At 41.5% G+C, this 22,143-nt stretch overlaps 1 protein-coding gene across 4 annotated transcripts in view; it reads right to left on the bottom strand.

Annotated features, from left to right (window-relative positions):
- Nucleotides 1-22,143, bottom strand: part of SPICE1 (spindle and centriole associated protein 1) — a 32,481-nt gene that overhangs the window by 6,282 nt on the left and 4,056 nt on the right. For 3 of the 4 annotated variants that reach the window (XR_012897133.2, XM_075905029.2, XM_075905042.2), the window contains exons 4-14: nucleotides 20,757-20,859; nucleotides 19,873-19,994; nucleotides 17,255-17,361; nucleotides 14,701-14,837; nucleotides 13,793-13,933; nucleotides 11,476-11,741; nucleotides 6,078-6,209; nucleotides 4,895-5,030; nucleotides 3,740-3,964; nucleotides 1,837-2,303; nucleotides 843-1,014 (exon numbers count right to left, since the gene is read on the bottom strand). Coding sequence is in view for 3 of the 4 variants with exons in the window: in XM_075905029.2 (XP_075761144.2) it covers nucleotides 843-1,014; nucleotides 1,837-2,303; nucleotides 3,740-3,964; nucleotides 4,895-5,030; nucleotides 6,078-6,209; nucleotides 11,476-11,741; nucleotides 13,793-13,933; nucleotides 14,701-14,837; nucleotides 17,255-17,361; nucleotides 19,873-19,994; nucleotides 20,757-20,859 (2,008 nt within the window). In the remaining variant the exon portion in view is untranslated. The remainder of the gene's footprint in view (nucleotides 1-842; nucleotides 1,015-1,836; nucleotides 2,304-3,739; nucleotides 3,965-4,894; nucleotides 5,031-6,077; nucleotides 6,210-11,475; nucleotides 11,742-13,792; nucleotides 13,934-14,700; nucleotides 14,838-17,254; nucleotides 17,362-19,872; nucleotides 19,995-20,756; nucleotides 20,860-22,143) is intronic. The other variant, XM_075905049.2, reaches the window with a different exon arrangement.

Raw genomic sequence — 22,143 nt, 5'->3', positions numbered from 1 at the left:
CTGTCCTGCAAATAGGCAGTTGCTATTGGCCAGAAATCAGCCAATGGGAGCTACTGGGGGTGAGGGCAGCATGAGAAGCCTCTCAGCATTCAGAGATGCACACAAGACACGTCCGGCTCCATTGAGTGTGAGCAGGGGGTAGGGCAGGCAGGGCTGAGGCTCTTGCAGGCTGGATTCTGTGGCTTGGTGGACTGGATCTGGCCTAAGGACCATAGTTTGCCCAGCCCTGCCATACACTTTAATCACCTCAGGATCCTGCAGGTCCTCAGCTAGGAAAGCAGACCTGAGGACAAAGACTCAAAAGGCTGAAAGCCCTGGAACACGACAAAGAATCAGTTGACCATATTACTAAAGCGGGATTTTAGTCAGAAATTTGAAATAAAATACTGGACTTTTCCTCAGAAAAGCCCTGCAGCAGGGAAGCCTCAAAGTGCTTGCCACTGTGGAAGCACAACAAGTGGGAGGGAAGAGGCAATCCTTTGCAGCCCATGACTGACAAGTCCAGTTGTGTGTCAGAACTGTAAACAGACTAACACTCTCATTATAATGGCTCTATGGACATTAGCATGATGAAAAGTGATAACAGCAGTCAGTGACACAACTGTAGTAATTACATTACATAGAAAAGTAACTTTAGGAAAATGTTAGCTGATGTACATATAGATGTCAATGAAATTAAGCAGCTGTAAACAAGGTTAGCCTATATCGCATGGCCAGACAGCTTTCAGAGGACTGTCAGCAAGTTGATATAAACTGCTTGGAAATTGATGATTTAGCCAACTGAAGACAGTTGATACACAGGTAAATATACCTTACCGTGTAATGTAAAAAGAACTACATACCAGTCCAATTTATGGGGGGAGGTAAAATAGGTGATACTGGAGGAGAGATAGGGTTGACAGTGGCCAACTTTTGCTGATCTATCAGCTGCAACAGTTTATCACGGGCTTCTGCACTTTGGCGGTTCAGTTCTGCTATTCGTTCCTCCAAGCTCTTTGGTACTTCTTGTAAAATCTAACACAAAAGAAGTGGGTATTAGATGTGTGGGGGAGAAAGGTCCTGAGATGGTTAAAAAAAAATCTCCTGTCTCTTTATACCAAACTTTCTTTCTCAGAGCCTATTCTACACTGCTCTGTCTGTCTGTGTCATATATATGGAGGGTAATATAACCATTCTGTTTTACTACAGTTCTATATCCACTTTGCATAGCTGTAAACAACTAGACATTGTATAAGACAATGGAGAATTAAACCCTAGACTACAGCTACACTAGGAAAGTTAGGACTCCTAGTTCATCTGTAACGCTACTCCCATGGTGGTAGTATGAATTTAGGCTGTAGGAGAGTCAGGTTTTAGGTATGTTTGTTGTCTATTCCCCTTAAAGCACCGTTACTGGTGGAACTGCACTGCTGGTTAATTCCAGGTTCCAATTTTCCTAGTATAGATAAAGACCTCTCTTTCACGCAAACATTAAGGTTAAGCTAAGGGATAAGCCTTTTTAAGTCTGGCATGCATCCTTCACTTGTCAGCAGTGACTTTCACCTTGGAATCAGCAGCTTGTATTATTATCATGTCCTCACATGAGGAACTGTAGTTGCAATCCTCAGTAAAAGGGAAACTGGAAGAGGAGTCTCAAGTTGGCTCAAAAATATGAGGTTAAATAAATAAAAGACCTCCCCACATACAAACAAGCTCTATTCACTCCCTTTCAGTGAATGACAAAATTTGGGAAGTAAAGAGATAGAGACCCAGACCTGATACCACAAAAGAATACTTCGTGTGGAAATGGAGGAAGATGAAGGACCACCCAATCTTTACCTTCTATTACATTCTTACCTGTCCCTGCATGGGTGATCCTAAACTAGTGTTCATATTTTGCATTGTGATTGCTTGGTGCAGGCCATCCCCTGCCTCTTGAGAGCGATCTCTGAATTTCTTCAACTGAGCTTTGATAACAGAGTTCTGCAGTGTTAGCTCAGCTAGCGGTCCTAACAGATCCTTGCTTTGGGCATGCTCCTTGAGTGCACTGGGCTTCTGCTCCTCCCCAGAGCCAGCAGCGGCCAATCTGTCCACTGGGCACAAGGCGCTTCTCCCTTGCTGACTCTCTGACAGTAAAGAGCTCTCCAAGTCTTTGTGTGTAGAAGGAATTTGCCACCGCTGGGTGAGGAGACGATTCTCTTCATTTGTGCTCTGAGTTTCCTCAGAGGAAGGTGAGCTCTTCTGCCAGTTTGACTCTCTCTCAGAGGCTTCCATAGATGGAGAGATGTGGGATGCAGGATGTGTTTGAACTGTCTTCTTCAGTGCTGCAGACAAGGAGTAAAGGAACAGTAAACAAACTGTTTTCAACAAGGGGAATGACTGTGCAACACTCACCTAATGGAGCTAAGTCACAGAGAAGGGCTTTAACTGGAACACTCAAATAGAATGAGGATGTGGCTAATTTTCTACTCAAGGTACACCACTGACTCATGCTCCCCAAAGGAGGTCACTGCAAACATTTTAACAAATTCATTAGAACTGCAGAGTTTCACATACCAGGGTTACAAGCTGACTGGTGAACCAAACATCTCATTTGGAACCAGAGCATGCAATCAGACAGCAGCAGAGACAAAACAAAACAACCCTCCCCTCACCAAATACAGTACTGTGCTAAACACACACTAATAAAAATAAAGCAAAGCTTAAAAAGAGATTTGATAAGGCAAGGAAATGTTTCTGTACTTGTTTTATTAAAAATGAGATGGTTAAAATCAGCATCTTTCTTTTGAATAGTAAAGTTTCAAAGATGTATTAAGTCAATATTCAGTTGTAATATTTTTTGAAAGCACCATCATAATATTTTGTTCTGAGTTTCGAACAATCTCTTTTCCCCGAGATATTCATAAATCTGAGCTTTTAGTGTATCTGGATTTAAAGCTAGTAGAGGGTAATAGGATGAGATGCCAGGGAAGACAAGGAGCCGAACTTGTCAGTCTGCAATGTCAGTTAGGAACTCTGAAAAACATTTTATTTTGCGGCCAAGTCCTCCATTTTATAAAGACTGATCTCTAGTTATTTTCTGCTTTGTTACAGCCCAGAATCAACCTCAAAGGGAATGGGCAAAATACTGAAAACAGCGTATGAGTTACCGACTAAGCCAGTGCAGTTTGTCTTTACCCAAAGTACAGCATTTGCTTTTTGAGTAGAGTGACTGGTTTTAGAATTTGGAAGTAAATCTGTAGTTTAAGAGTTAAATTTCTTAAAGAACCTGTTAACGTTAACATCTAGTGGCAGGCCACTTATCACCCCAATAGCAATATAATATAAACTCTTCAGACTTCCCATATTGTTAAAAACTTACTGAAACTTAGTACATAGGCTACATTTTAAAATTATTTGTGATTAATGGTAATTTCTTTTGTGATTCATGACTGAAAGTATATTAATCAGCAAGGCCGCTGCACATTGAGAGTCAGCAGTCAAAAGAAAGACAAGCAATCGGCAAAAACACAGCTCCAGCTGCAGAGGCAAGAGACCTGGGTTCAGATGCCAAGTAGTTTCCTACAATGACAGGAACCTGGTTGCCCAAACTATGAACATGCATAGGAGGATTGCCTCCAGAAAACAAGTGGCAAGATCAAATCCTGATGAAAGTTCATTCAAAGAATCAGATATTTTCAAGAGGGAGCACAATACATTTGACACCATGTGTGAAGGATAATGATCTCATTCTACCCAGAGAGAGGGGCCACCAGCTCACCATTCTGAGAAGGAGAAAATTCCTGAATACTCCTTTGTCTAGGTGGAGATAACATCACAGCTGGCTGGAAGACATGAGCTGGCAAACTGCTGCCTGCCACTACAGTGTCTGGGGCACTTGTCCACTTGGAAAGCTTCACAGGCAGCTCCTCTTGTGAAAATACAAGCGTGTTTTCCCTTCTGAAAGTATCGGTCCGGGGCACAGTGCAGTATACAGCAGGCTTCTCTGAAGACGACAGACAAGGCAAGAATTAGGTGGATTAGAAACAATATTTTAGGATGAGCACCGAAAAATAAATTCCCATCAAAATAGGTCCTTTATTCAGGTGATTGAGAAGACCGGGGGGGGGGGGGGGGGGAATTCACCTAATCATATTTACCCTTAGCGAAGAGCTATACAGTAAGCATGTTTGTAAAGGATACAAACCCTTAAAATTCCTAAAATAACCTTGCAAAAGCGGCGAGGAATCCTGTGGCACCTTATAGACTAACTGAAGTGTAAGAGCATAAGCTTTCGTGGGCAAAGACCCACTTCGTCAGATGCATGTCTTATAGACTAACTACACTTCAGTTAGTCTATAAGGTGCCACAGGACTCCTCGCCGCTTTTGCAGATTCAGACTAACACAGCTACCCCTCTGTTACTTAAAATAACCTTATTACAGTGTTTCTGAAATGGCTTTCCAAATCTTCAAGATGGAAATGAATAAACTTCTGCAATCTCATGTCCTTTGGATCACTGATCACCCCATGAGAGACTGTCACCAAGCGCACAATTGCAGCTATTCAGAATGCACACAAATATGTATTTGGCTCTTCATTGTAAAGTGATTTGATTGACACTAAAAGTTAGCTGTAATTTCCTGTCATTCAGTGCTGCATACCCTCCTTTTCAATCCATTCTCTATAACTAGTACGCATACAGTCATCTAAACTGTGGCTGCCATTCTCATCGAACTGCTGGGTTGAGAGATCTCATTTTTGCACGGATGTCTACACATCAAAGCATGAACTCCAACCCCCCATGATATTTTCTCAGTTTTATGCAGAGGTTTTCAACTGGAACAGTAAAATACATTTTCACTGAGGGTTGTGGATGCTTTTAAAAATATCACCTAGGGATTCCAAAGTTACGAATGTGCTGAAACAACACCCACCTTGACTGTTGACTGGAACTCCAAAGTTTGTTGGACTTTGCCCTCTGCTGGGATCTGTTACAAGAAGGCTTTTGAATGCCTGAGTGAGTGAAATCAACTGTTCATCTGTTATCACCATGTATTGCTGAAGCCTTTTCTAAGGGAGAGAGGAAAAACATACAAAGTGATCAGTGTTCTAGGGACAGATTTTATTCCTCTGATTGGAAGAATACTACATTTCCCCTCACATCCCTAGTTTAACTCCCCTTATTTCAAAACAACAAGTGGAGCATCCACACTACCAAGCCTGTTATTTAGAAATAATGGGCTGATTTTGAAACAATATTCCTCATGAAAAGCAGGAGTTAATGCTTATTTTGAAATAGTTATTTTGGGAGTTATTATTTCAAAATAACTTATTTTGAAATAATTTCCTAGTGAAGACATGCCCTTAGTGACAAAGCTTTAGTCTGATCACAGTGAGGTGCCAAACAAAGGCATCTCTGCACTTGTCTCTTCCACTTATCTCTTTTTTTCTTCCTAACTACTTCAATATTTTATTAGCTTTCCTCCACTGCCCCATCCTCCTTTTCCTTTGCTTGACTGCTTTCTCTTATGGCTGCAATATCTACCCTAATCCCCCACAACTGCAAGGTGAAACTGATAAGATCTCAAGTCAGTTCCATTTCATTGCCCCTCTAGTATGAATATAGTGAGAGCAAAGGAACACATTTTTAAACATGTAGATTGCATAGTAGGTATCCACAAAGGTAAGACTAAGCTGTACTATATCAATCTTATGTCAAAGTTTAAAGGGATTTTCTTTAAAGGAACAGTGAAGATTTTATTTATATTAATTTGGAGCTTGAAGTGACCATAGTCAAGCACATAGCCCTCCCTTACAACACCCCATGCTATTACAGTCCTCAGATTCAACTACCACATTTTCAGTGCTGATTTGTAGCAATTGGGATTGGTCCTGCCTTGGGCAGAGGGCTGGACTTGATGACCTCCTGAGGTCTCTTCCAGCTCTATGATTCTATGATCCCCTCTTGCTGTTAAAGACCTTTGCTCCCATGCTGCTCTGGCAGCGTGTCAACTCAGCTACAGCTCTCTAGATAAAGAGCCTGCTTAAATTTTTCACTGCACTAGTTCCTGCCTTGGGTTTCAGAAGGTAAAGGAAAGGCTCAGCAACTCTTTGTACCTGCATGGCAGCATTTTCTTCTCGGACCAGAAGGATTTCAGCGGTCAGAGCATCAATCAATGCTCTATGTTCACTCAGTACTCCCTCAATTTGCTGCCTCGTCACCACCTCCTGACGCAGCTGCATCTCACTCTGGGGGATAAATGAAAAAACACAATCAATCCAAGTTCATGTTTTAAGTGGGAGTAATTCCAAAACTCACTATCAAGTTGGCATAGAAATACAGTTTTTGCTACCAGATTTAAGGTGACGTCAGTGTTACCATTGCAAGTCTGCTTCTGGACACTCAAACTGACACATTCTGCTTGACATATGCTACTGTCCCTTCCTTACTCTCTCAGAATAGCACAGGAGCACAGAAGGCCTTTTAGACTCCTATCTTTCTTCACAGCCCTTACGAAAAAGGACATAGTCAGCGCTTGGTGAAGCGTTTTCATTCAGATTTCAACTCCATATGATTACACACAAAAGAAAATGTAGAGTTGCTGGTGCTATAAAGTGTTTGTGCCACTCATGATTGGCTTGATCTCCCTGGCTATTCAGGTGAAGGCAGGTCAGACCAATGGAAGGAGAAAGCATTTGTTCTCCAGTATTGTTTCTACCAGGGCCTGGAACAGAAGAGATCTAGTATTTTTCTTGCTGAGGCAAAACAACTTGACTTAGAAAATACCCTCATTGGAAGGACATTAAGCAAAAGACCTTGTTGTTCAGATCCTCCTCCCCTGAGATCGACCATGCTTTCACATAAGCTAATGCAGTGGAGAGAGATTTCTTCTCTGTCCAAGGAGAATCCTAGATGCAGGCGAGAGGAAGCAATGAGGAGCTAAGAGTCCTGTTTTGCCTGCTGACACAGATGACTGCCATCTTGTCATCAACAGTGGTCAAGAGAGAGGAAAGTGTCTCAGGACATTAGTGAAAGCATAGCTCTTCAGCCAGCTAATGCTATTCCTGGATTTTGCTAGAGGTCATTTGCCCTGCTATGAGTGTGACAGCATGAAGGCTGATACAGATGTGTCTGGCAATCCTTGTTACTGCTGGATCTGAAAGAGGTTCCCTTTCAGTTTTGTATACTGTGCTATCACTGTAGGTACTTGGAGTCCCTGATGAAGTAAGATACAGTGGACTGCAAGTGAAAACCTCATTGTGATTTCACATGGAAAAAAAAAGAGAAACTGGAGAAGTCATGGCCATGCAGTTTCTCATTAATCCCTGTGCAGGGGCTCAGGGCTGCAGAAGTGAGAGGCATCTCTCCAAGCCCTGAAGCTGCTGGGGCCAGTCAGGAGAAGCCCCTTCCTCTAGCCTAGCAGGGAGCAGCCCAAGCAAACCTGAGCTCTAACCTTCTGTCCCTCCTTGAGTCTCCCCTTCCTCTAGCCCCGAGCACCCTCCAGCACCCTGAAGCCTTACATCACCTCCACATTGGCGCACATAAGAAAATGAATTCCATTCAGAAGTGGAAAAAATTAAAAGGAACACTCATGTGTAGAGAAAGCTCCACTGGACTGTGACTGTTAGATATATCGGATGAAGCAGGTAGAGTGCTCCTCCAAGTGGTTGTCTGCAAATAATAAGAATAAAGCATGTATAATCTGGCCTCTGAAGGCTGGAGATCCTGAGAAAGTGTTGAGGAGCTCTTTTTTAGGTTAAGGACAAAACTGTGTCTCTGCAGAGCTTGAATTACTCACTAGACATCTCAGATGGCTTCTGCTGGCCCTGAGAGCGGATAAGAATATCTTCTGTATAGTAACAAATGTAAATCCCCTCCTCCCAAAAGAAGGAACTCAGGGCTATCAATCTTGGAGAAAAGTGGCAAGGACAATGAGGACAACAAAAGGAGGTTCAGATATTGAAAATGAGACAATGGTCAAGAGTGAAGTACAGATACTGAGAGGCAGATGAATGGAGAAGACATGCTAGTATGTTTCCTTTAAGCCTATGGAACACAGGTAATCTACCTTCTCAACCTCCGAAAACTATGAGGGATGAGTTTTCTTTCCTGACCATGCACCAGACTTATTGATTTATGTACGGGTAGAGCCAGGAATGAGCAAAGCTATTCCATGATTTGTGGGGAACCCAAACCAGTCTGAAATAAGACCACTGGGCCTACTAGTGTTGGGGGACAGGGTCAAGGCCTCCCAGATCTGAGTGTCTTTGTACAGATTTTCACATTGATGCACTCATCAAGTAACAGTCTTGAAGAATGCTTAGAAGGCCCATTTGTCTTAACAAGTGTTAGTCTAGACTGAAAAGCTGGAAGAAAGTCAGGCCAACAAACTTTCATTATTGCATGCAGATTGATGGCTGATCATTTGAGTCCCGCAAAGATCCAAAGAATCAACTTTTTCTTCTAGGAAAGTAAAAAGGTTTGGTCTTACTCGAACTCTGCATAAGCTTCCCGGGGAGGTGTCTCATGAACACACTCGGTTGTAGAAGTTGCAAATAGCAGAACAGCCTTTAAATATGAAGGTTAGCTGTGATATAAAAAGGCAAAAAATCTGTCAAATAATAGTGGGCAGTTTGATGACAAGGTTAACAGGATTTGGCATAGTAGATGGCATTGCTGTGGCTATCAAATGCCACATATGTCCAAAGACAATATTCAGTGCTATGGCATAGTGATGCAAATTCCCATTCAATAAACCTGCTGCCAAAATCCTACAGCCTCACGGGTGAAGCCTTCTAGTTCCAATCCAAAAAAATCTGGTTGCACTTGATTCCTGAAGCTCTTGGGCAATATCTAGTTTCAAAGTTATACCATAATAACCAAATCTAGTCTTCCTCAACAGTCATATAATCTGACTGATACTCCACATGAACTGGCGCCCGACATGACTGGGGGTGTAAAATGGAAAACAGCAAGAATTGCCACATGAAGTGTCATGGGACAGATTCAACATGGAAAGATAGCCACCATAGGACAAAGAATGGAAAGGCTAGATATTATAGTAATGAAACTAAGTGGTCACATCTTAAGGAGAGGTCAAGATGACTGTTGAGGTTTTCCAAAAACCAAAAGAAAAAAAAACAAAAACAGAGTTATTGGTGCACGTAGCTGGCCAATTAGGAAGAAGTGGACAGAACTATAGCTGGAAAGATCAAACAAATAAATCTATCTTCTGATCATGTAATGATAATAGTGATATAGGCACTTCTATAAGATAAAATTATTCAAATACATTACTCAACAACCAGGGATTTTAAGGACATTGCAAAACTATGAAAACTAGGGATGTTACAATGTGTTTATTTGTGTAAATGTGTATCAGCTGATATTTTCAGTAGATAGATGTTTACACACTGTGGGAGGGGAAGCAGGAGTCAGTGTTCGAGAGCCTCTTATTGGCTCTTGTTTGCCCCACCATTGTGCTGCTGCCTCTAATAAAAAGGCAGCAGCATGGCAGCATCAGGGCGGGGGAGAAGGAGTTGGTATGTGTACTTTCAAGTCTGCTTCCCATGAGCAATTGCTTTTGAGGAGCTGCCTGCCTCCTCCACACTGCTGTCTCTGATGGAGAGGCAGTATGGGGTTGGGGCAGGTGGGAGCCAATACATGAGAGAAGCTGGCTCCCCTTGGGTACTAGCTGCTAGGGAGCCACCTCCCCACACTTGGCTGCCTCTGTATCAGAGGGAGCATCAGGGGGAAATGAGGTATACGGGCAGCCAGCTCACTGCGTGTAAACGTGTAATTGCTGAAATTTTCAGCGGTTACATATTTACAAATATAAACGTTTGTGAACATCCCTAGTGACATGGCAATGTCTGAGAGATGCTATTACAGAGGCTTCAGGTAAACATGCAGGAAAGAAGTTACAAACTAAGTAAAATTCATGGGTAACAGATGAAATCATTGCTCTGATGGACCAAAGAAAAAGTATAAAGCACAAAGATCAATAAGAGAAAGAGAGGAAACTGAAGACTAAATAAAGCAGTTTAGCAAAGTCTGAATGGCTAAATGAGAAAAGTAAAGAAATTGAATAACTGGATAAAAAAAGTGAGCAGTATCAAAAGGTAAGAACCTTGAAACTAGGGTACGATAAGGTATACAAACCCCGCACTCCAGAATAAGGCATTAAATAAGGCATTAAGGAATAGCTCTGGGCCCAAGCAGTCCCAACCACATAAAACTCCAAACCTGCACAGGCTGGAAGAAGGGCTTTAAAAAGGAGAGCAGAGCTGCCCATAGAGAGGCAGTGAAAGGGAGCAGACAGCTGTTCTCAGGGACAAGTACTGCACAGGAAGCACAGCCTGAGACCTGACCCCAGATCTGTACAAACCAATAAAGGAGAAGCCAGTGACTGATGTGATTTATTCCAGAAAGCTAGAGGAGGCTGGAGTAGGAGGTGAGGCAGCTGCTTAGCACTCCCCAACATGCCAATTGAAATTGCCCATCATTGGGCCCTGGACTGAAGCATGGTATTTTTCAACTAGGGGTTCAGTTTCTGCTGTTTATGATGCAACCTCATCTGTGCCCCAGGCCCAGGGTTATAGCCTACCTAAAGAGAAGGCTTAGAGGGGACATGATAGCAGTTTTCAAGTATCTAAAAGGGTATTACAAGGAGGAGGGGAAAAAAACTGTTCTCCTTGGCCTCTGATGATAGGACAAGAAGCAATGGGCTTAAACTGCAGCAAGGGAGGTTTAGGCTGGACATTAGCAAAAACTCCCCGTCATGGTGGTTAAACACTGGAATAAATTGCCAAGGTAAGTTGTGGAATCTCCATCACTGGAGATATTTAAGAGCAGGTTGGACAGACGTCTATCAGGGATGATCTAGATGATGCTTGGTCCTGCTGTGAGGGCAGGGGACTGGACTTGATGATCTTTCGAGATCCCTTTCAGTTCTAGTATTTTAGGATTCTAAATCTTTTCAGCCCAGGCTCAGGCTCTGGCCCTGTGCTGCCAGCGGGGGAGCACAGCAAGAGGAAGTAACACAACAGAAAGGAGAACTGTGATCCAAATGTATGAGTCTAAAAAACCCCATGCTCAGTGCAGAGTTCTTCACGGTGAAACAAGTAGCATGTAGTGCCGTCATGTCGTTCTCAGGCACATGGGGAGGAACCAGGAAGAGTTCTTAGCACAAAGCAACATTTAATCACACCCAATGATCAAAATATGCATTTAATTTTTATAATTTAAAAAGTGTTCTAAAATGGACTTACTTCAGTGGGAGACCACCATTTCAGCTCAGTGAACTCCTGCCTGTTTTATTAAAGGGAGCACAGTCTCTGCTGAATAATTAATTTTTGAAGTTGCACACTAGCCTAAGAAAATTATTAAATATTGAGGTTGCAAAGCAAAGCTCTTAGAAGTTAAAACATGTCAAAGTGAAGGATGTAAGTTAGCCCAGAATCCTTGGGCTTATTCATTCTACCTGCAGCAGCAGTTTACATAACAGCTTCTCACCTCCTTGAGATAGCGCATCAGACGACAGAGCGTGTTCACCAATGACATGGTGAATCCTGTGAGGCCTTGACCATTCTGCGTTTTCTGGACCTCACGGCCTGTACATCGCTCATATTCCTCCATTTCATGCTCCACTTCATGTATCATACGATTAAGGACATCTAGGCTAGATTTATTGCCACTGGGAAGTTCAAAGGCAACTCCATTAGCAAGAGAATCATTTCTTCTCTGTTTGGAAGTCATCTGTGCAGTTTGATTTCTTTTCACTGAAAGACAGACAGAAAGTCCTTTAAATTCCAGCTGTTGTTTCTAATAAAAATAGATGAACTATTTGTGGAAATAAGCCATGGGAGAAGTACTTTGGCACAGAACTACAATGGACAATAAAAAAGTAAAAGATAGCTGCATCTTTGACATTTAAATTAATTCATGTTGTTTCTAAAGCCTCAAATGGAAATCTGAGCTTTAACTCTAAGGGCATGTCTAAATGCCTTATTTCCCTTATTTAGAAATAACAAGGCGAGCACCACATTACCAACCCTGTTATTTCAAAATAATAGGCTTCTTAATTCAAAACTACTAGTCCTGATTGTAAAAAGGAATAACCTTATTTCAAAATAGTTATTTTGGGAGTTATTTCAAAATAACTTGGTAGTGTAGACATAGCCTGAGAATCACCCAAGTAACTTCCAAGGAGGTAGAAACCACATCTGGGTTTACACATATTGCAAATAAAAATTGAAGAAAAGGCACCAACTTCACATTTGTTCATATTGTTATATTCCTTGGCAGATAATTAGAAATTGCTTGCTGCTGACTTCCAGCAACCATGGGAATATACAGTTGATCACCAGCCTTCAGCCTGCAAGTACAAGGAGGGACAACGCTTCTACAAATCCCTAACTGTTGAACAAACAGACTGACTATGATCACAGATGTGTGCAGTATAGCACAGAAAAAGTCCCATGGAGTGCATGATGACAGCCACGTAGAAAGCTACCGGGTGAGTTAGTACGAAGGTGCCCCATGTATATTCCCTAACCTCCCACGGACTCACTATGCTCCTCAACAGAAATTAAAGCATTATAGACCTGCTCAGGCATATCTGACCATGACTTTGCTACATTTGGTTCACCACAGAAGTGCTGAGGCATAGGAGGTAGGATGGGACTTGAAGAAGAAGGTACCACTTCCACTCCTGATGCACGTCTCTTGTCTGACAAGCTTCCTGTAGTTTTTCAGAAGTCTCCTCATCTTATGAATCTGAGTGAATCAACTGTACTACAACTGCCTCTGGAGAAGATTATTACCTCCCAAAGACTCAAAACACATGGATGACATTACATGCCCGAAAACCTTTAACACACCCTTACGTGTCCTATATGGCAGCTCCCCCAACTGGCTCCCCACAGTCCTGCAGCCTGGTGGTATCAAAACAGCAATGTCTGTGTGAAGCCCTGGCAATGCAACATTGCACACTAACTATTGCCTTTTTTGATTATGAGCCAATAACAGCACCATTTGGATCCCAGTCCAGACTGATCTCTTTCCCTCCCCCAGCCACTTCATGCAAATCTATTCAGTTATGAGGAGAAAAGGTAACTATTCTTTATACTATATACAGAATTGTCAAACTTCATAAGTGTCCTATCCATATAGTGTATTAGAGACTAGCAAAAACATATAGGGTCATGAGCTTTCATTCTTGTTATTGTCCAAGGTGCCACAGGACTACTGCTGTTTTTAAAGTTAGAGACTAACATGGTTACTCCTCTGAGACTATCCATATAATGTTACATGAGAAAACAAAATTTAGAAGTTGGGATGGACTAGAGTAGAGAGTCTGTTTTGGTTTTCCCCTTTCTAAAGTAGATGTTTCCTAAAAAATTGTAGTTTCCTAAAACAATTTAAATGAAAAATGTCTAATTTTTCCCTGAAAGGCTGTTATGCCAAATTTGGAGACTAAATTCAAAACAAGGTTTCAGTCCTTTAAGAGCAAATCACAATGCAATATCTTAGCTATGTAGTCACTACTCCTCTATGTAATTTTAGCAAACATAAGAACTGAAAGTAAAATTCTAAGCAAAAAGAGCATACTGTAACTAGAGCACAAGTGGGAAAAGAGGAGGAGAATTCTTAACCTGAAAGAACTCAATTACTACTGTATCTTGGCTTTGAACACCAATAAATTATATTCATAACCAGTGTCATTTAAACAAAATATGGTCTCAACCCAGAGCTTCAAGGGGCATTGGGAAAAGGCAGACACAATGTCTCAAGTATTTTGGATGAAATTCATTTTAAAAAAGGACCACACCTTTAGTTGAAACTTGCTTTTGCTTCCTTAGGTTTGGGTTCAGCACTTGTCTCACAGTGAAAGAGGAATCTGGAGTCTGCCCTTCATCATCATTCTGTAGCCTTGAATGGACTCTCTGGACTACTTTGGTAGTATTGAGGGCTGATTAAAAACAAACAAGAAAAAAAAAGCATACTTTAACTGATTAATTACAAAATATTTCATCCAATGCACTAAATGCCCCAACAACAATTATGTGGGTGAAACCAGACAATCGCTACGCTTGCAAATTAACTCTCACAGCAAAATTACAAAACACAAAAACATATAATACTACCCATGGGCAAACTCTTTTCACAAAACAATCCCTCCATATCTGACCTCTCAGTCCTCATCCTCAACGGAAACTTTCACAACAACTTCAAAAGACTGTCCCTGGAGCTTACTTCCATAACTTTGCCAGATATTAAAAAAAAAAAAAAAACAAAAAAAAACAGTCTTCATAAAAATACTGGATTTATGGTTTGTTACAACAGTCCCTAACCCACTAACCTCCCTCCACTTTTTTATCCTATGACTGGAAAGATATTAACAGCCCCTTCACTTAGAATACATCTTAACTTCTTATATTTAAAACAATGTTACACCTTTTATTTAGGTGTGAAGCTGAGTATCTTTCCTACATCCCAAAAAAAGGATCTATATAGCTCAAAAGTTTACCTCCCTCACCAAAAGAAGCTGGTCCAATAAAAGGTCTCACCCAATATCTAGACACATGCAAACTGCCAGTGCCATACTCTGCTAACCTATCTCAGATTTCTGAAGCTATGCTCCAGCTCCTTCCTCTCCACTATGATTATTCTGAGTAAGATGCTGTTACCAGCCTATGCCCCTGGAAAATTAATCTTCTAGCAGAGTAAAACTTGTACCTTCGGTTGACGGCAGGACAGTTGGAGGAGTCATAGCTGCATTTGCTTTCTGCGATGGAGTAGGTGTTTTCAGTTGCTTCTCAGCCTGTAGCTGAGAAGCCCCAGCAGTTTTTCCTTCATTCAATAACTGGAGTAGCCTATGTATAAAATAAGCACAAGAGAGTGTAAACTTACAATGGATTCTGAATTGAAAATGCTCACAACTCATCTTTACTGTCTAATCATAAAAAGCCTCTAAAAAATTGCTCAAGCAAATTCTTCATTAATGCAAAGCCTCAAACATCTTAGACAGGAGTTAAGTCCTTCCCCACAGTATTTTACTAACACAAGTACTCCTCCACTGTACACAGAGTTTGCCAATGCTGTGAGGGATCCAATGGCATAGCTCCAGCAGCAGTGCAGCTATGCTGCAGTCACTCTGTAGTGCAGATGTACACTACAATGACAAAGTGTTCTTCTGTCACTGTAGTAACTCCACCTTCCCAAGTGATGGTAGTTAGACTGATGGATGAATGTTTCTGTTGACTCAGCTACGTCTACGTCAGAGTTTTGTGTTGGCGTAGCTGCAGCATTCAGATGTGTAAAAAAAAATCCAGAGTGCTTTAGCTATGTCAAACTAAGCTTTAAGTGTAGACCAGGCCATAGTGACACATTTGACACTTCCACTGCACTACTTTAAGAACTGAAACACAACATTCAAACCAAATGCTACTTTGCTCAGTCAACTCAAAAACATATTGCTATAGTAGCAAATCAACATGACCAAGTGTCACTGAAATTTGTATATGGAATTTGTCTCTCAATATACACTGCTGAAGCAAATACAACGCTGATGGAGAACCACAATCAAGGAAACCAAAAGGTAAGTAAACCTACACACATCCAACACATACAGCAGACTGCCAACAAATGCACATCAATGCTCTTGATTATCCGAACATCTTAACTATTAGCGATCCTTATTATTGACAGCATGCCTTACACAATGAAACAAATACACGATCTACCTTCTTATAGCACTCACAATGCATTCTTTCAACCTCCAGTTACTCAACATGTAACTATATATACACACACATCTTTCTGAAAGAGAGGTGTCACTAATGAGTGGAAAAAAAAATAATGGAGGCTGTGGTGTGAATGGTTTATACGGAGGATATGGTGACATATTAGTTGTAGTGAGCACATTTGTGTAAGCTAAGTTGACAGGGCACATGCTTAACTTCTCTTCCAAGATTCTGAGGTTTTGCATTAATGGTTAACTCTTCAGGGCAAGAGTACTGTTCCTCATTTGGCATCTGCAAAAAGATGAAGTGTGCTAGGATCTACTCTTCCTGTTCTTCTTTCCTCCAACCTTTTCCACTTCTATGACTAACACTGATGCTTCTGACCCACTTTCTATTTCTAATACATCCATCTATACAATTGATCCCATTCCCTCCCTCCCTCGTGTTCTCTGGGTCTTTTCTGCTCTAGATACAAGGATGCTGTAGTGAACTTTCCCTCCTCCACAAAAAACAAATCTCAAGATTTCATTTTCCTCGGGCTACTATCTCCCCCTTCTGTCCTTCACATATGAGGCAACAGTACATACCTGATACCACTGTTACTTCAAGTTCCTAACTCCATTTTTGATTTCCCCCCCATCTGGCTCTTAAAATCTAACAGACTCTTCTTAGCCAAGTTCAAAGGTCTTGACTCCATCCTCATTATTCTTGATTTTTCTGTTGCTTTCGACATGATTGATCACACTTTTCTTGATGCATCATCTGGTTTGGGTGCACAATGCAGTTCTCTTCCGATTCTCCTATCTGACCATGCCTTCCATGATTGTCAGTGGGTCCCTCTCTTCCACTCTTGGGGTCCCACAGAATCCAGTTCTTAGCCCTTTTTTCCTTTACTCTCTGATATCTTTGGTAGCTCTTAATTGCTATTAAGGTTTCAACTACCAATCCAATTCCACAATCAGCCTATGTTTGTACGGAGACAGTGCATATATATCCAAATCAGGAATAGGAGCCCACTGTACTAGGCACTGTCCATACACAAGAAAGAAGACCCCCCGTCCCCAAGTACTTTACAATGCTCATATGAGGCAGTAGGGGGAAACACAAGGTAACAAGGAGAGAATTATGGTAAGTGTAATAATTAACAGTCAAAACACACCAAGTGTCTAGTCACTGAAAAATGTTTTGTAGGCATCATGGGAGAAGTGAGTTTCAAGGAGAGATCTGAAAGACGATATCATTAGAGCGCTGTGTGTCTACAAATGTGTATCTGCATCATCCATATCCACAAAAACAAGCCGTGGATATAAAGTCACAAATTTGCATGGTTCTAGACGCAGATGTGGATGCAGAGCAGATATCCATGGATTTGCATGGCTCTAGACATAATGGCAGCTTTGTGGAAATGTATGGGGAGCAATTGCCATGCATAAGAGACAGCAACGGGAAGAAATTCAAAGGTGTTTAGACATCTGAATGTGCTACCGAAACACCATGGGGACAGAAATCTTATAACAAATAGTGGACTGACAGAGACACACACTGACCTGTCCATGTTAATGTTGGACTTGAAGTGCAAAGACACATCCTGTTCACTCACACTGTCCTCTGACTGACAGTTGGAAAAACCATCCCCTTCTACTTCATTGAGAGCCTGTTTCAGAAAAAACACAAGACGTCTCAAATGTTACATGACAGCAATTTAAACCTGCCCTTCAAAAAGGAAACAAGAGTAATTTAATAGAAAGTGTTCCCAGTGAACAAGTCCCTTTATTTTAGTTCCCCCACCTCTACAAATGGGGATAATAATACACTCATCTTACAGCGAAGACAAGAAACATATACAATACATTAATAACGTATATTAGAATGGGTCTATCTGCAAGCCCAGTTTGTTCAAGAACCCCTCCTAAATGGCCACCAAATTTGGGATGCAGCTTTCTCTTATCATAACTTAAAGCAAAGGTAGGGTTTGGCTGTGCCAGGAAAAATGGAAGCCCTTGGAAAAGGACAGTTTTCCATAACATGCAAAAGTGAGAGGCTGCTGTTTAGAGGGATGCGATATGAGAGTGGTACCGATATGTGAGTGGGGTAGCGAGCTACAAGGGAGAGCTATCCTGCAGACTGTCCACTGGGAAGCAGCCATACCACCAATGGAGTGGCCAGCAGCGCTGGGGCTCCACCATCTTGCCTGCCAGGACACCAAGTAAGTAGCCCTCCTACCCCAAACCCTTTCCCTCCTCCCAGTCCTTGGCCGCAGCATCAGTGAGAGAGGAGTGGAAAGAAAAGGGCCCTTGGTGGTCAGGGAAGAGAAGAGGCCTATGCTGGATGGGACCTCCCGCCCTGAATCCCCTCCTCACTCTCCAACCCTTACTCTTGCACTCCCCCAGCCTCCTGCACTCCCTCCCATCCACAATGCTCTGCCCCGATTCCTCCCACACACACCCAGCCAGCCCCCTGCCCTGAAAGACCTTGGCAATGACAGGTAAGTCTATTAGTTCATTAATATTTGTGAAGCACTGGGTTACTACATTGCTTTCCTTGGATGGTGTGGAGTAAGGAAAGGCCTACACAATTACGAAAGATAAAAAATATTGAACATTTCTTCAGTAGTGGCCTTTCTAAGCATCACATAAGATAGGGTACTGTGAAAAAATTTAACATCTGATCATATAATTAAGTAGCAGAATTAATACTGGAAGGACAACTAAATTCTAGCAGAACCCAGTCTGACTGGCAGAGCAGCCTGGAATTCAATTTAAAACATTATATATTTGCACAAGGTGTTGTGGGGTAAATATCAGAATCATAACAGGAAAACTGCAGTTATGCTAGAGATGACATTTTCATGCCAAGACCCTATTTTCTGCCATTGGTAACTTTTCTGAAAAGTAGCCCTTTAGAACGAAGTCTCTTATCTGCACTCAATGCCAAGTGAGTTTCTGATATGATTTATCTGAGGGGGAAAAAGCGCATTAGACAAATAAAGTCTGAATAAGATTAAGCAAAAATGATTTTGTTTTGAAAGATCAAATTCATAATTTATGCAGGTTCTGCTAAGGTTTAAAAAAAAAAATCTAGTTAAGAAACAGTTTCAGACTTAAGTGAACATCAAGAGTATACCCTACATGTAGTCAACCAAACAGCGATCATTGCAATAAAACTGAGTATATTTCCACGAGTGTACATTTAGATTAATGTCAAGGAGGTTAATAAAATCTGGAACCAATCACTTCTACTTTTATTTTTATTTTAAATTTAAACAAATGAAATCATGTTAATGCAACATCGAAGTTGATGGTTTTTGTACAAAAAAAGCCAATTAGGAAATCCAAAGCAACCCCAAATAAATGTTTTGCATTTTATATGTAGTTATATCTCTGTATGTAGTGTTAAACATAAGTTAGTTAATTTTACTGTACATTTTAGAAATGAGCCTGTCTGTCCATCCATCCATGACTCAATTTGTTTAAGAACAACTCCTAAACGGTAAGAGCTAGGACCACCAAATTTGGTATGCAGCTTTCTCTTATTGTAACTTAAAGCAAAATAAGGTTTGGTTGTGCCAGGACAATGGGATATGCCTGGAATGAGATTGTAATCTCATTAAGCAGCAAGGGAGGGGCCTGCTAGCAGACATAGTTATACTGTATAATGACCACAGGAGGCAGCAAGGGACCAGAGACAGAGACCAAGACAGCTATAACCCCATTGGGGCAGCACAGGGGTGGAGAAAGGGACAGCTATCAACTATATATTTGAGACTGTGTGTCTGTCTGTCACCCTACTGGGGGACATGCACCCCACCCCTGGCTTTGCCTACTGTAGCAACCATGGACAAGTGCTTCTCACCTGGCCCCAAGCTGCTGCAGTGAGAAAAGGCTGGGGAAGACCTCTCTCCCCAGGGCAGCCTGCACACTGAACCGCTCATCTACAGTCCTACCCCAGAATAATAATTTAAATGAAGAAATACAAAAATCTTTCAGTTAAGGACCTGAGCTACATCAGGTAAATCCTCTAGTAATACATATAGTTGACTTAGGGAACTTAATTTTGGATTTCCTGACTTGCGTGCAAGTGAAGACATAGCCACAGAACTCTGCAGTATATTTAGTTTATTTTAATTTAATATGCTAATATACAATTCATATGCAGAGTTAATTACCTGGGGATCCATGACAGACTCACTAAGGATGGAGAGCTGTGTGGGAGGATCACTTTTGTGTACAATGGGACCTTGAGAGGATTCCAGGTCACAATGAGGAGCCATTGTTACATTAGGGAAACCTAGAGTAGACAGAAGAAGTCAGAGAACAGAAAAGGCTACTTAGTGGAGAACCCATTATCTCAGGAGAAACCAGGTCCAAATCCTACCAGTATCTCAGGACTTCTGTACCATAATTTAAGCCCCTTTTGTCTCCACAGTCTCTCACAAAACAAGGGGAGACAAATGTCACTGAGTTATGCTAGTGGCCAGCCACAAAGTCATATTTCATACTAAGTGGAGGGCTAGGGTTGTCAATCTGTAGATACTGATGTTGCCAAAGAAACATGCACATTCACAGTCATTACAAGTGAAAAAGAAATGGTATTCCACAGAGATTAGTGATACTCTGAGCCCACCATTCTCTCTGGTGAGAAGGACTAATAGAGTTTGTATTCTCAATCAAGAGAGACCCTTGTTCATACATTGACAAAGCTCCAAGACTATACATTGAAGCCATACAGGAGACCACATGCACTGCCACAATGCCCTAAGGTTCATCTAATCCAGTACCAGATGCTTCAGAGGAAGCTATAAGAAACCTGCAGTAGCAAGATGTGGAGTAACTTGCTCCTCATATTAGGCGTCATCCTGATTTGTAATAGTTAAGCAGAGTTTATACTATATTAAAGGAAAATCTGTGCTATGATAACTAGCCAGATCAACCAAAACAAGGTAAGACAATCCAAAAGACTCTCCATCTACAATTTTGTGAAATTAGACACGTTTTATAAAAGAAGCGTGGCAGCCTTTATGAACTGCCTTACACAAATTAGACAGTTTACCTGCATGCCTACGAGGAGCATCACCAAAAAGGTCTTTCACTATGGCCATGGCTTGATCAGATCTCTCCAACACATCTTGCAGCTGATACTGATCAGAGAGAATCTGAAGGCACAGCACAGGAGATACTTCATATTATCAGAAACAAACTGATTTCCCAAAAAACAAGGATAAATACATGGATTATGGAGAGGGATTTGGTATCATTATCCTTACTAGTTAATAACACACTAAATAATCCCAGAACTGTGAAAGTTAGTGAACTGCACCTTTGCTCCCTTGATGTTCCACACACAAGTGCATCAGGTCTCCAGTTGTCACCCCTATATGGGCTGGGATCCATGTCCCCCTCTCTTCAGACTGTGAGCTTAAGCCTTTAGTCATCATATACTTCACAGTGATTATCCCAGCAGGTCTGACCTTAGCCCAGCATCTAAGATTCACTTTCTCTCAAAGGATAAAGTCAGGGCCAGGAGCAGCATAATATATGTATTGTAGAACAAAAGCATTAGAGACACAACATTTAATAAAACACCTACACAAACTAAGCTTACCAAATATTGCCTTATTCCATGTATAGACCCTGATAGGTTCTTTCTAGTCTTTCAAACACTTCCAGCAGGGGTTGCGTTTTTGGTTAGAATCTGATGTCAGTTTTTGGACCAAAGTAAGGGATATGCAGTCAACTTAGGATGACCCTGGACTCTTCCCTTGTCCTCTTAAACCCAGTCTCAGGCTATATAGGCAATTCCCCACAGAAGGCGGTACTTCTCTGGAATGGTTTACCTGTCCTGGCAGCTGTAGTAATTACCCTCCACTGATGTAGTTCTTAGGGGAAGCTTGGTAACCCTGCCTCATGAAGCTAAGATACAATCCCACAAAGTTCACAAGGATACATATAACATTTATTGATACAAGAATGTATGGCTAATTCCATGGCCCACAATATCTTAATAAACCATGTTGCAGGGAATTACTGTCTGCTTGAATCAGACAGAATCATGTAATTCAGTAAGAAACTATTACCTCCTGACTCAAGTCAGAACACAAAAAAAATCTCTCCTCCTTTCTTCTGGTTAAACACAACCATAGCAGGTACAGAGGTTCCCCAATCTACACTACCTGCGTCTAGACTGCTGACACGTTCTTTCAAAATTGAATCGAAAGAACGCAGAAGTTTTTTTGATCGCAGTAAACCTCGTTTTACGAGGAATAACGCCTTTTTTCAAAAGTGCTCTTTCGAAAAAAGATGCTATGTAATGCAAACTGTGCTTTTTTGAAAGAGAGCATCCAGACTCCCTGGGTGCTCTTTCAAAAAAAGTGGCTCGCTTTTTCGAAAGTACTGGTTGTAGTCTAGATGCTCTTTTTCTAAAGAGGCTTTTTCGAAAG

The sequence above is a fragment of the Pelodiscus sinensis genome, chromosome 1 (assembly GCF_052426305.1).
Source record: "Pelodiscus sinensis isolate ZL-2025 chromosome 1, ASM5242630v1, whole genome shotgun sequence".
Lineage (NCBI taxonomy): Eukaryota > Metazoa > Chordata > Testudines > Trionychidae > Pelodiscus > Pelodiscus sinensis.
Note: the sequence above shows the minus strand (reverse complement) of the source record. Positions and strands in the feature narration are given on the sequence as shown.